Source organism: Pseudopodoces humilis, chromosome 24 (genome assembly GCF_049639895.1).
Source record: "Pseudopodoces humilis isolate 2021_Gansu_Grassland_sample_001 chromosome 24, ASM4963989v1, whole genome shotgun sequence".
NCBI lineage: Eukaryota > Metazoa > Chordata > Aves > Passeriformes > Paridae > Pseudopodoces > Pseudopodoces humilis.
The window spans coordinates 1,382,087-1,394,931 of NC_142223.1; the positions used below are offsets into that span (position 1 = coordinate 1,382,087).

At 47.7% G+C, this 12,845-nt stretch overlaps 2 protein-coding genes across 6 annotated transcripts; one reads left to right on the forward strand and one right to left on the reverse strand.

Moving 5' to 3' along the window:
* Window positions 1-9,805, forward strand: OTUD3 (OTU deubiquitinase 3). Of its 5 annotated transcripts, none has more exons than XR_015774497.1 (9): window positions 1-176; window positions 842-990; window positions 1,732-1,844; window positions 4,255-4,377; window positions 5,014-5,139; window positions 5,698-5,794; window positions 6,029-6,210; window positions 6,533-7,503; window positions 8,874-9,805. XR_015774497.1 is itself a non-coding variant. In XM_088066626.1 (8 exons), exons 1-8 carry the CDS (start codon window positions 1-3, stop codon window positions 6,704-6,706), a joined length of 1,140 nt encoding a protein of 379 aa, XP_087922752.1. In that variant the 3' UTR covers window positions 6,707-8,156. The 5 variants fall into 5 exon arrangements, 1 of the variants encoding a protein (XP_087922752.1); XR_015774498.1 differs by having other exon boundaries at window positions 6,533-6,954; XR_015774496.1 differs by lacking the exon at window positions 8,874-9,805 and adding an exon at window positions 8,084-8,156.
* Window positions 9,806-9,916: 111 nt separating this feature from the next.
* On the reverse strand, window positions 9,917-11,603 carry LOC148182604 (basic phospholipase A2 RVV-VD-like). Its single transcript, XM_088066645.1, has 4 exons — window positions 11,438-11,603; window positions 11,145-11,292; window positions 10,794-10,900; window positions 9,917-10,277 (listed from the first exon to the last, which is right to left on the reverse strand). The coding sequence occupies exons 1-4, from the start codon at window positions 11,463-11,465 to the stop codon at window positions 10,135-10,137; spliced, it is 426 nt and encodes a 141-aa protein (XP_087922771.1). The 5' UTR covers window positions 11,466-11,603; the 3' UTR covers window positions 9,917-10,134.
* Between the last annotated feature and the right edge of the window lie 1,242 nt (window positions 11,604-12,845).

Here is a 12,845-nt window from a genome sequence, read left to right on the forward strand (position 1 = left end):
ATGTCCCGCAAGCAGGCGGCCAAGGCCCGGCCCGCCACCGGCGCCAGGAAGGGCCGGCGGCCCCGGCATTCCCCCGCCGGACCGGCCCCGGGCCCCGCTCCGGCCCACAGCAGCGGCGGTTTCGCCGGGCAGCTCCGCGCCCTCGGCCTCAAGCTGCGGGAGGTGCCGGGAGATGGGTGAGCGCCGCGGCGGGTGTCCCCACAGCAACCCCGGGGCCGGCGGTTCCCCGCACATCCGAAGGCTGACGGCTTTCTTCTCCTCGTGGGGGCCGAGGGCTTTCATCGCTCCCGGGGGTGGGATGCCCGTGTCCCGGGGGCCGAGGATTTTCCCCTCCCGGTTGAAGTGGGCCCTGTGCTCCGCAGGGGTGAGGATGTCCCCGCTGTGGCCCTCAGGGATCTCTGCTGTTCTCTGCGCTTCTGTAGGGCCTGGCGGCACGGCCAGTCCCAGCCCTGCTGCCCAGGGGGCCGAGGGCTCCACTGTCCAGCGGGACTGAGCTTACAGAGGTCCATAAATGTTCTTATGGATCACTTACGCTCCCTTCTGTTCTGTCAGGTGAAGGGGTAGTAAACGCTTCTGCTGAGAGGTTGTTCTGAGGGGAATTGTCCTTTGTTGGTCTGTTGTCAGCGTGACAGTTTGGCACAGCAGTTTTCCCATCACACAATCACTCAGACCCAGCTGTCCCAGCAGCCACAGGGAATGAGTGCTCCGTTGCATTCTTATCCTTGCTAAAACAGACAGAACAAGCGCAGCCCCTTTTCCCTGTGACCCCGTTATTCCTTCTGCTGCCTCACACACACACACACACACACACACACACACACACACTCACTCCTCATTTCAGCAACTGCTTGTTCCGGGCCCTGGGGGACCAGCTGGAGGGACACTCCCGGAACCACCTGCGGCACCGCCAGGAGACCGTGGAGTTCATGCTGAGGCAGCGCGGGGACTTCGAGCCCTTCGTGGAGGATGATGTGCCCTTTGACAAACACGGTATGGGCTCCCTGGCACATCCTGGGAGGCATCGTTGTGTCGTGGGGTTGTATCTCCTTCCTAACCAGTTCCTCATCCTCAGCCCTTAGGGCTCCTCTCTAGTTTTTACCAACATGGACTTTATGGCTGTTGAGATGCTGTGGGAAAGCGAGCTGTTTAATCTGCATTGAATTTGTCCTGGAAATGATTTAAATTTAGGAAATTTGGAGAAGGAGAGAGAGACCACAAAGGCAAGGAGTAAAAATTAGGTGTTTTCAAAAGGAACTTAAGAAAAATTGTCTCGTTCTCCTTGAATACTGGTGGGTATTCAGCTATTTTGGTGAGTGGCTGATTTCTTTGGGTTTCTTTCTCTTGGCACTCAGTATTTCCTCCTGGGAACTGAAGGGAAGATCCAAACCAGAAGCAAATACAGCCTTTGATATGCCAGGTACCATGCAGATGATGCATGAAAGTGGTTTGGTCACTCAGTACTCAGCCACTCCTCCTTCTGAGCTAACAGAGCCAGTGGCCTTGCTTAGTCTAAGGGTGTAGTGCCTTTTTTTAGAGATTTCTGTGGTCATTTAAATGCATTAACTCATGTTGCAGCCAAGTTCTTGCCTCAGCACTCATTGTTTCACAGGTGGGATTTCTCTTCCAGAATTTCTCAGGCTCATGTTGAAATCTCACCCCTCATTATCCCTCCACTACTTTTGGAAGTATCAGAAATAAGCTTCCAACTCTTGTGAATGTTTTTTCCTTTAGTTGCCAATTTGGCCAAGCCTGGTACTTTTGCTGGCAACGATGCTATTGTGGCCTTTGCAAGGAACAATCAAATTAATGTGGTTATTCATCAGCTCAACGCTCCACTGTGGCAGGTGAGAAACAAAGCTTCTACGTTTTGGCCTGTTTTTTTACCTGAGGGATGTAAATAGTGTGGAAAATTCCTGATTTATTAAAAAAAGAGCAGTAGCTGCAATGATCTGGGTGTGGTGCAGAGCTGTGCTTGGTTTTTGAAGAGGGGGAACACTGGAGATTTTGGCTAGGAGGAGAGGGAAGGAAAGAAAACAGTGGGTGCATGATGGGTATGTATATTTTTTATTTAGGTTTTAAGCTAAGAGCTTCAGTGCTGTGCTGTCTCCTGAAGATCAGCTGCATGGGATGTGGAATGCCAGGGTTTCTGACAGATAGAGAAATGAGCTTTTAAAAGAAATTTTAAAACCTTGAAGTGGTGTTTAGTCAGTTCCTGGAAAGGACTGATGTGGTGTGGTTTCCTCTGGTAGAGGGGCACTGAAACAAGTAATCCATCAGGTCCCTTGTGTTCTCTTTATTGTTGTTTTTCCATGGCAAGTCCACACTGGAATGGGTCCATGCTCAGTCTGCCTGGTCATTGAACAAGTGAGAACCTGAATTCAAGTCAGAATTGTTTCTGGCCTCTATTTACAGGCAGAACCAATGAAGTATGTAGATTAAACAGGGCAATAAAGATTAAAAAAACAGATGAAAGCTGTCAGTGACGTCTTAAACATTTAAAACAGTGTCACGTGGATTCCTGAACTCAAACAAGTTTGAACTCCCATTTATAGGCAGCTATGGGCAGTGGGACAGGTGGGTGAAGTACCTGTGCAGAGGAAGTGACCCTGCAGAGGTCACAGGGATGGTTTTCATGTGTTGTTCCTCAGTGTTATAATGTACTGAGATTTTGATGTCCTTTTTGATGTCCTTGGTTCTTTAATCTCCTCTCATTGACCATGTTAGGGTGTCAGCACAGAGTTTGTGGTGAGTTTTTGCCTTGCCTGAGCAGTGCTGTTAGTGAAGGGTTGTCTCAGGCCCTTGGGAACAGTGTGAGTTAAGAGAGCTGTGAGTAGCTGTAGCATCATGAAATGCTCTTTACAGGTGGACATCTCTGCATGAATTTCTTGGTCTTTGAACACCCCTTAACTTTTTGATAGTGACTGTAAATTATAGAATTTACAGAATAGAATAGAATTGTAGGATTGTTATTATAGAATCAAACTGTTAAAGTTGGAAAAGACCTTTAAGGTCATGGAATCCAACTGTAGACTCAAGTTAGCTGAGATTTGTAGGTTATTTTATTGGCTTTTTGGATAACAGGATCAAATTGGTGGCCTTCTCTGGGCCCACTCCAGAGTGGAAAGAGGCTTCTCTAATAAAGAGAATTTTCAAATATTTCAAGAGTTTTGGGATTTGTTCCACACCTGTTCAAGCTCTGGCATAGGAGAAATGTTTAAAATAAATCTCACCAAGTTTCACCATTTGAATAATTGAATAGGCTAGAAAGCAGGAGTTAAGTATAACCAAGAGTTGAGTTGGCACCTGAAGGTGAGCAAGTGTAAAATAGATGGAGAATTATTTGTTGGAAAAACTGAAGTCATCAGTGCAGCACAGACCACAGCCACTGAAAGGTGACTTAGTGTGTGGTCTGGAGCAGAGATAAGACAATTCACAGACGTAAAAGGGTTGGGAAACTCTTGGAGCCCTAAAGCAAGGAGTTCTGGTCCTTTGCTTGCTGACGTCTGCTCCAGGTCTTTGAACTTGGGCTGGCAGGTCAAGCCAAGCTGGTCTGCAAGTGCAGTGGGATTTTCTGTATTTGCAGGAGCTGGAGTGCTGTGTAGCTCTTATCTAACAGTTTGAGACACTGATAATTGGGGTAGGAACTATGCTCACATCAGTACAGATAATTCTCAGAGCAGGAATTTTCCGTGGAAACTGCTGTAACTTGGTGCTGACAAAGCAAAGCAGCATTTGGTTGTTAACAGTGCTCCTGAATGGAGTTAATACATTTTCATGGATTTGTTTTCTTTTAAAAGCAAAACACAGCTGCCTGGAATGCTGGTAAAACAGCATCTTGTCCCAGCTGCAGATCAAAATTTAGTCTGAGTGACTGTTTCCACTCTTGCTGTCATTTGAATGGCCTCTCTTCCCTCATTTTTGAGGGTAAAATGACTTGGTACATTCCCTGGGAGCTCTTGCTGAAGTTGGTTCTGGGAAGATGAAAACCGATAGCTCCTGTGGAGAGTTCAGGAAATAGTTCTGAGCTTTCCACAAAAAATATTTTCATTCCATGTTCTGTTTGTTCTGATGTAACTGCTCAATATTTTACATCTGGCTTTCAGACCTCCTTCTCTTCCTGTTCCAAATGCTCCAGCAACCACATACTTGCTTCCCTCACGGTGTTTGCTATCACTGCAAAAAACTAATACTGTGGAAAATCCGATGCTGAAGCTGATTCCAAGCCCTCATTTTCAGTTTGTTTCTTTTGTTGAGATCCGGGGCACAGACAGGAGCGATGCCAGGGAGCTGCACATCGCCTACAGGTACGGGGAGCACTACGACAGCGTCAGGAGGATCAGCGACGACTCGGAATCTCCGGCCTACCTTCGGATGGAGGTTGGTTGTGAGGGAATGAGGCAGCTGTGGGTGACAGGCGGAGCTGAGGAGTGCTGCCAACTGATTTCCATTCTCATTCTGGATGGAGGGAAGAGCTGGGTCTCTGTGTTGTGCTGGGGGAGCAAAGCCCTGAGGTCGTTGTAGCTCATGCTGCTGGCTCTCCTGGAAGGGGATGTGAGGGAGGATTTCAGCCTCTGGGCTGGAAATGAACCCAAAGCTGGTGCTGTGGTGTGGGATGTCTGGAAGCAACCTCATCTGAATGATGTAATCATCAACCTCAAATGGAAAAAGAAAGGGAAGGGAGGAAAGATACCTTCATCTATATCTTCATATCTCCCTTTTTGATGTTGAGGAGTAACTGTGCTGTGCTTGAGGTTCTCTGCACACAGCTGAGGTGTGGTATTGTATTAAAAACAATCCATTTAAAAGCTAATTTATTGTGATTCATGATTTGGAGTTTGTTCAGCAGTGCAGGAGATGTGGGAAACTCTCAGTGATGGTGGAAGTTACACAGCTTTGATGGTTTGACACGGGATGTTCCTGAGAAAAGTGTGCCATGATAATTACTTTTATTAGGATGTCAGACTTCTTTGGATTGCATGCTTGTGTGATCTGCTGGGCTTTGCTCTTCCTCAGATGCTTTGCCAGAACAATTCAAATAAGTCAGAGGAAGTGAAGCCACAGAAGGGTGACTCTGAAGATGAGACTGAAGTGGAGTTGGAAGATGCTGTACAAAAAGTGTGCAATGCAACTGGGTGTTCAGTAAGTATTGAGGAGCCTTTCTGTGCTTAATGTTCAAACCTCCTTGGTACATGGAAGTAGTCCTGGGAAGAATGCTAAAAAACACTCATCTTGTACAAACTTGAGTATCAGGGCCATCAATCAGGGTGCATCTCATCCTAGAATCAACCCTTAAATGCAGGTGAAATAGCAACTTTTTTGTGGATGCCTAGTAATTTTGGTAGATTTGTCTTGCAGCTCTCATAAAATTTACTTGGAAACAAATCCTGTAAGTTCTGAAATCCTTTGGGGTTATTGAAGATCCCAGATAATTGGATAATCTTTCACTCTTGGCACTGTGCAGGTGGCTAGAACAGAAAGGACCAAGAGGGGAAACTTACACTGAAAACAGCATATTCCTTTTTTTCTGATATCTTCAGGAATTTAAGGTTTTCCCCCTCACCCTTTCAGAAATAAAGCACAGACCAACTGAATGATCATAAAAGCAGCAGCCCCCTCTCAGCGGTGTAGGTGTTGTTAAGTGAATGTAGGTCAGGGATGTGAACTTCTTCAGTGTTCTCCTTCCCCTCTTGTGGACAGGACATTGATTTAGTAAGCCATGTTCTGGAAGTGGAGGACTACAACGTGGAATCTGCAATATTTGCCATCTTGCAGATGAAGGAAGGGGAAGGAATAGGTGAGTGCACAGTTTGTCACCTGGGGCTTCGGGTGACTGTGATGCTGGTGGTGGGGACAGCAGCAGGACAGGTGGGGTTTGTGTGCTCAGCCTTCTGTGCTCAGGAAGGTTGTCAGTGAGGGCAGTTTCAATCCAGCTTCCAAAAAAACCCCAGGATTTCTGGGAAAAGGAATTGGCTGACAGTGTGACAGCTCCTGGGTACAGCATGTCTGAGAAAACCTCTGCTGTTGGCAGGTACCGAGGAGCAGCAGGAGACCCCAGGCAGGGAGCAGAAATCCTGCAGCAGGACACTGTGGGAAGAGAATGGAACTGGTTCAAGAATCTTTGGAAATCAGAGCTTGCATCAAGGTGAAGCAGAAAACAGCAAGGAGCAAGCTGGATCCAGGGAAGAGAACCGAGCCAGCAGAAACCCAAAGGTGTGTGAGGGGTTTGGCAGCAACGTGAGCACCCTTCAGTGATTGCCTTAGCGTTGCTCACTCAGCAATTCTGTTCTCCTTTCAGTTAAAAAGAGCTTCTGCTCACTGCATTTTGTCTCTGCTGCAGCTGTCACTGCTCCCACAAACATTTCCTGGTGATGTGCAGCACTCTTCCCGAAACAACCCAGAATAAAGCCCTGACAAATAGTTAGGAATGTCCTCTGGCAGCTGCCTCAGTATCTGCCTGTCTTCTTTATTACTTTTCCCCAGCTGAGCAGAGTACATGTGGTTTGAACTTTGTGTTTTCACCCTTCCCTTCCAGGTAGCCAAGAAACAAAGGAAGGAGCAGCAGCGGCTGGAGAAGAAGAAGCGGCAGGAGGAGAGGCACCGGCAGAAGGTCCTGGCCACCAAGAGGGACAGTGCAGACACCAGGACAGAGCCAGAGCCAGCCAACCACGTCACCCTGGTGAAGGCCACGGCAGCCCTAAACATATGACTCAGTGCTCTCATGAGAAAAGCAAATAAAACAAAGAAGACAAAATTCCCCTAGGAGAATTTCCAGGCACCCGTGGTTATTTTAAAATCCGTCTCTGGTGAGATTTCCAAGCACAAGAGAACTTCCTCTTCCTTTGCTTGTGGGGAGGACAATTGCTCATTGATTCTGCATCAACCTGTGGTGAGAAGAGTTGTTTAAACTTAACAGGAAGTAAAGACTTGAGTCTGTAGTCTTGGAGTTAGATGAAGGTGAGAACCTTTTCTTCACACAACGGTGTCAGATTTGTTTTGACATCTCTTGATGTGCCTGGTCTTGTTTGGTTTGGTTTTTTTTTTGCCTTTTATTTGGTTATGCCTGGAGGAGCTTTATTTTACCTTGCTGTCAGGGAAAGCTTAACAAATACCAACTCAGGAATATCTCTGGTGGGTCTTTTTCTATTTAAATTCAAATAAAGTAAGAGAACAGAGTCCCAGAATTCTCTCCAAAGCCAAGTGTGTCAGTCAGCGCTGTCTCAAACATGACATTCCTCTTTTGTTTGCCATGCAGGAATGCAGTGACAAGTTTTAATCTCACTGGAATTGCTGGCATTGCACTGGGCTGGTTCAGAAGTGATGAATACATGCAGATGGGGATTGTTGCATCCATGCTTGCTGAGGTTTGGGATCAGCTCCTTTAAGATGAGACCTGTAGGGGGGAAAAAGACCTCCCCAAAACAATGATCCAAGTGGACTCATGAGAATGCAGAGCTGATTCTTCCAATTTGGTAAAATGTGACAGGAACAGGCTTAAAGTGTCTGGTGAGTTGTTGTTACTTGAACACTTGGAATCTCTTTCCCCTTTTCCAGAGTTTTTGGTTATTCCAGGGCTTTAGTCCAAACCAGGAGCTGGATAGGTGTTAGTATCCAAATGAAATTACTATAGCCAAAGGACCAAGAGTCTTGGGAAGAAGCTTCCAAGCAGCAGTGATCCCTGGGAGACCTGCCTATTTCACTTCATAATAAATCAAGCTTTTTTCCAGGGTAGGATTTTTTTTCATCTTAAATTCCATTTTGGTGAGGTCACCAAGTAGGATGTAAGCTTGACTCCTGTGATGTTTTCCACTGTAGGACTGAGAATTCGAGGTGCAAGGACTGTGGGACTCAGCCTTTGTTTTATGGCTCACAGTGTTTCAGCTCCACTCAGGTTTTTGCGCTTGTAGCAAGCCCTAAGCTTGAAGAAATCACATGTGCACTTACAGGAGACACCTTATCAGCCAGGGCAGAGGTGAAAGGGATTTTTAAAAAGGAAGGAGTGTTGCATTTGAAAAATTTGTCTGTGTTTTAAAGTTTATGAATCAGCATGGAAATATAAATGTTTTTTTTTTACTGAACTGCCAAGAACTGGGCTGATACTTGATGTGCTCTGCTGCTGTTACTTGAAGAATAAAAAGAAAGGAGTTCTTCTGGAAGAACTGGTGGTGTTGGAATTCCTTTTTCTCCAAGACAGTCATTTTTACAGTAGTGGGAAGAGAGGTGAGTCACAGCTTAGTGGGGAGAAAGTGCAATTTCCTTCAGGGGGTGATGAGTTGTGACAGCAGGTTTGGCAAGGCAGTGCAGGTGGCTGTGTCACCTGTGTCCTGCCCTGCCCTGCAGTTTGATCTGAAAGGCAGGTGTGTTCTGCAGGTTTGAAAAGATAAAGAGTTTGCAGTTGTGCACTGTGAGAGGTTTGATCTTAATGAATTGGGTTTTTGTCCTCTGGAGTCAGAGCTGATAAGAGATTTGTTGTTGCCTGGAGCTTGAGAGCTGTGAAAGGAGCTGTCCTGGAGGCTGAGGAGGGAACTCAAACCTCACCCCATCGTGTGCAGGATGAAAGAGGGGGTCAGCAACAGCAGCACAAACAGCAGAGGAAGAGACTGGCCCAAAGCTCGTAGCCTCTGATACATGGAACAAAATCTGGGGCTGAAAATGCTTTCATTTCTGAGTGTAATATGATTAAAATAAACTCTTAATGTGCTGGGCTCACAGATCTTGACAAACCAGTCAAATTCCCTTTATCTTGCTGGGGTAGCTTTGTGCCTGCACAACCATTCCATATCCAAAGATGTTAAAACTGATTTTGTCTGTTTCACGTTTTTCCCATTGAAATTTCCACCTTCCTAATGTATATATTTATATTTTTTTTTCCCTAGGAAATCTTTGCGCAACATTCTTCACAGAACTCAGTTTACACAGTGAAATTTGCTTTGTAAACAGGCCGTGGATTTTCCTGGGAAGAGGAAGGGAGGCGAGAAACAAGAGCAGAACAACACCATGATTCATACATAGCGTGTGTTTACTCCTTGGTGGAGCTGAGTGCTCCGTAATCCGGTGCCAAGGACGGACAATAAGCAGTGGATATTCCCTTTGGGCTTTGAGCAGGATTACTGTTTGTTCTTAGCTGCTGGCTGACAAATTTGAGGGTGTTTTGGCTGTTGCTGCAGCAGGGTCACTGTGAGCCTCTCAAGGGTGAATACGCAGCAAGAGGATGTAGAAAGGCCGCTTTCCCTGCATCCTATTTCCCACCATCATCTTCCCTGGACTTATTTTCCCAAATCCTGCCCCTGGAGGTGAGGAATTTAGTTGAACTGGAAGTTTTAAGTGTTTAGGCAGGTTCTGGCTGATCTCTATAAGCACATCTGTGTAGGGGAAGGGTTTTCTGCCCGTGCTGCTCCATGTTTCCTGTCCCTTGTTCCTACTCAGGAGCTGCACTCTGGTTTTATCTCACAGCTTTGCCACATCTCCATGTCTGCAGAGCTTTGGGAGTAAAATTGGGCATGAAGGACAATCCATAATCCAGTGTTGGATGAAAGGAAGATGGTTTGTACTGGTGTTGAGCTGTGGGGTGGTTCCTAGGAGTTTTCCTGGGTGCAGGCACCAGCCTCAGAAGGCAGCATTGGCTCTGTCTCAGCTTCTAGAATTGTTATTGACTGTAGAAAATGAGAATAAATGAGTGGTTTGGAGTTATAAAGATACCACATTTACTGCAGGAGTGTGAGGTGGGAGTGTTGTTACTTGTAATGAAACACTTAACAGAATCAGGCTCTTAAGATTTACTGTTTGGCTGCTAAAATGTCACTTCTGGTCATTTTTTAAGAAAAAATGTGTGCAGGATCATCAAAAAATCAGCCCTCAAGCTCCATGCTGTTACCTACCCCTTCCACCACCGATTCCCAAAACACAACACAGGTCACAATTGAAAAACACATCTTTATTTTCAGGTTTTACCTCATTTTTATGAGCTATTTAACCATGGGAAGCAGATCTTCCCTGTGCTAAGGCTCTGGGGAAAGGTGCTGGACACCTTTTCAGTGCCACAGATTTGTGCCACGTCCTGCCTGGCCACAGGGGAGGCAGAACTCCCTGATTCTGATGGTTTCTGTGAGCTTTGGAGCCCCAGCCTGGCAGGTGTGCTCAGCAGGAGGGTGTTCTGCCCTTGCACTTGGATTTGGGGTAGTTGTCGTAGGATTTGCGGTAGGTGCTGGCTGCCCTCTGGAAGCACTCCACCGCCTTCTTGTCACAGGCACAGATCCCTCTTTGGCACCCATTCCCTGTTCCTGGAAGAAAATGAGGGGAGGATGGAAGCAGGTGGAGGGTGTGGGGGTCAGGGGGTGGTTTTTGACCGTCCCCACAGAGTGCACAGCCCCTCTGTTGAGTTTGGGGTGTGTCAGGTGTGGGGTGTGGAGCTGCCTGGCCCTGGAGGGAACCCTTTCTCTGATGTGGTGTTTGCCAGGATCACTGGGATGGGCTTTGGGACAAGGAGTTTGCTCTGGGGGAATCAGGGTGACTGTGCCAGGTCCCCCCATCCAGGCTCATCTCAAACCCTTGGTATTTGGCCTCTTGGGAAGGACAAAGTCTCTCCTCAGGGAAGTCTCCAAGCTCTGAACTTCACCATAATCCAGCAAATAACTTATTTGCCTTATTCCAGGCACTTTTCCTGTATTTCCCCCCACTTCACTGTGTGTGCTTTCCAGGCCAGGGTGGTCTAAAGGGGATCTTGGAAGCTGAGCTCCCTGAGAGTGCAGGGTGGCTGTGCCTCCCTGCTCAGAGCTCTGCCCCCGCCCCGCTCTCACCGCAGGTTATTCGGTTTCCTTGGAAGACGTATTTGTAGATGGTCCTTTTGGGGCTGCAGCCAGAGGAAACCAATCTCTTGTAGCAGCAGTCGTGGGCATGGCAGCACCTGGGGGCACCAGAACCGAGGTCAGGGCAGGGGACAGTTGGGACAACACTCAGAACATCAACAACACCTTTGCTGTGCATCTGTGCTGCCGCTGAACCACTTTCTAAAGAGGCTTTAAGGACAAGCGACAATTTTCTCATTGCTATTTCCACCCCCAGGAGCAGTAACAAGTTTCCACTTGCTGTAGCAGGGAGGTGAGGAGGGCCAGGGGCACCTGCTGTGCCTTGACCCTGTCCCAACGTACCTGTCAGTGGCATCCACGGGCTGTTTGGATCCCCCCCAGCCGCAGTAGCAGCCGTACCCGTTGTAAGCCAGCGGCGATTTCCCCGTCTTTTGAACAATCATCATTCCAAACTGGGCCAAGTTGCAGCTGGCAAGGGCCAGTCCTAGGACTGGAGAAGTGGGGTTAGAAGGACAGGGGAAAAAAAACCTCCCATCCCACCTTTCTACAGCAAAAATTAGCGTTTCCCTCTCCATCTATCTACAGACAGGACCTGGGAGCTTTCCCGGGGGTGGGAGCTGGTGGGGGGAACTCACAGAACAGGAGCAGCGAGAGGAGCTTCATTCTGGTGGTGGCAGCTCCGGGGTTTGGTGAGCCCCAGGTGCTGCTGGTCACACCTTTTATGGCTGTGCACCCTCAGCAGGGCCCCTCCTCCGGGGAGCCCAAAGTGGGCAAATATTGACAATCCTCCCCATACTGGTCCTGCTGTTGTGCTGGGCTGCTGGAGGCCCCGGCTGTGGGATGCCTTAGGTGGGGGAGCTCTTGGCAGGAGGTTTTGGGTGTGTGGGGCAGCCTGGAATCGAGTCTGTGCATGGCTCTGGGTGTCTCAGCTTTCCCAGTGCTTCCCTGAGTAAAATGAGAGAAATTGAGGGACAACAGGAACCATTTAGTACAAGGTGTCCCTTATAAGGTGGAATGAGATTGACTGAGGAGTCTGTGATTCCATGATCCACTCTCTTCCTGGATGACAGTTTTTTGATGTCTTGGCTAGAAAACACCATTCTGGGTCTTACTGTTTCCATCCTAACTTACCTGGAGCAAGGAGAAAACGCAGCCAGTGCAAAGCATCCTCCCCTTCCAACTCAGCAGAGTGGCTGAGATGCAACACTGGGAGTGGAGGAAGATCCCAGGGACTCCAGAATGTCTGTGGCTGGAGAAGGAGCTGAGCAGAGGCTGTGTTTGGTGCTTTTCTCCATAGTGGGGCTTTCTCAGAGCCCTGCATGTGGAGATGCTCCATCCCTCTCCCCACGTGTGCTGGGCACAGTGTTTTGCTTTCAAATACCTCATGGCATGAGGTGTGTGGTGCAGCTTTATTTAGAAGCAAAGTAAGTGGCAGGGAAGAAAAAATGCCGGTGGTGTGTGATGGAAGGTGTGGGGGAAAAGAGGCTGCTTGTGTTGTTTAATTTTTGATTAAATTGGTGGTACAGAACAATCATTTAGAGGATAACTTCTGGCAGAGATTGCAGCTGCTCTGTGCTGCTTTTTGGGGAACCCCAGCATGGGCAGATACTGAGGCAGGGGAGGAAATCCCCCCCCAGGGCTGGTAGGGAAACTGAGGCAAGGAATAAGGATGTGACTTGTGTGGGAATCAGATGCTGAGAAAAGGGAACTCAGCTCAACAAAATCTCTTTCCCCTCCTCTGACATGGCTCATCATCAGCTCTCTGGGTTAATTTAGGTAGTCCCCTGGGATGGTGTTAATTGGCTAAACCAGGATTTGCCACAATTCAGGATTTTCCAAGTCCACAATCAGTTTTATCATGGAGGAATAGGGGATATTCAATATTCTTGTCTATCAAACTGGCTGAGTTCCACTGAAAGCTTCTCCACCCTATCCCCTCAACCTGTGCCAGGTTAAATTGGAAATAAGTCCCCCCAAAAGCCAAACACCTCCTGGGAAGCTGTGGGTTTTGTTTCTTAGTATGAAAACCACGACTCTTGCAGC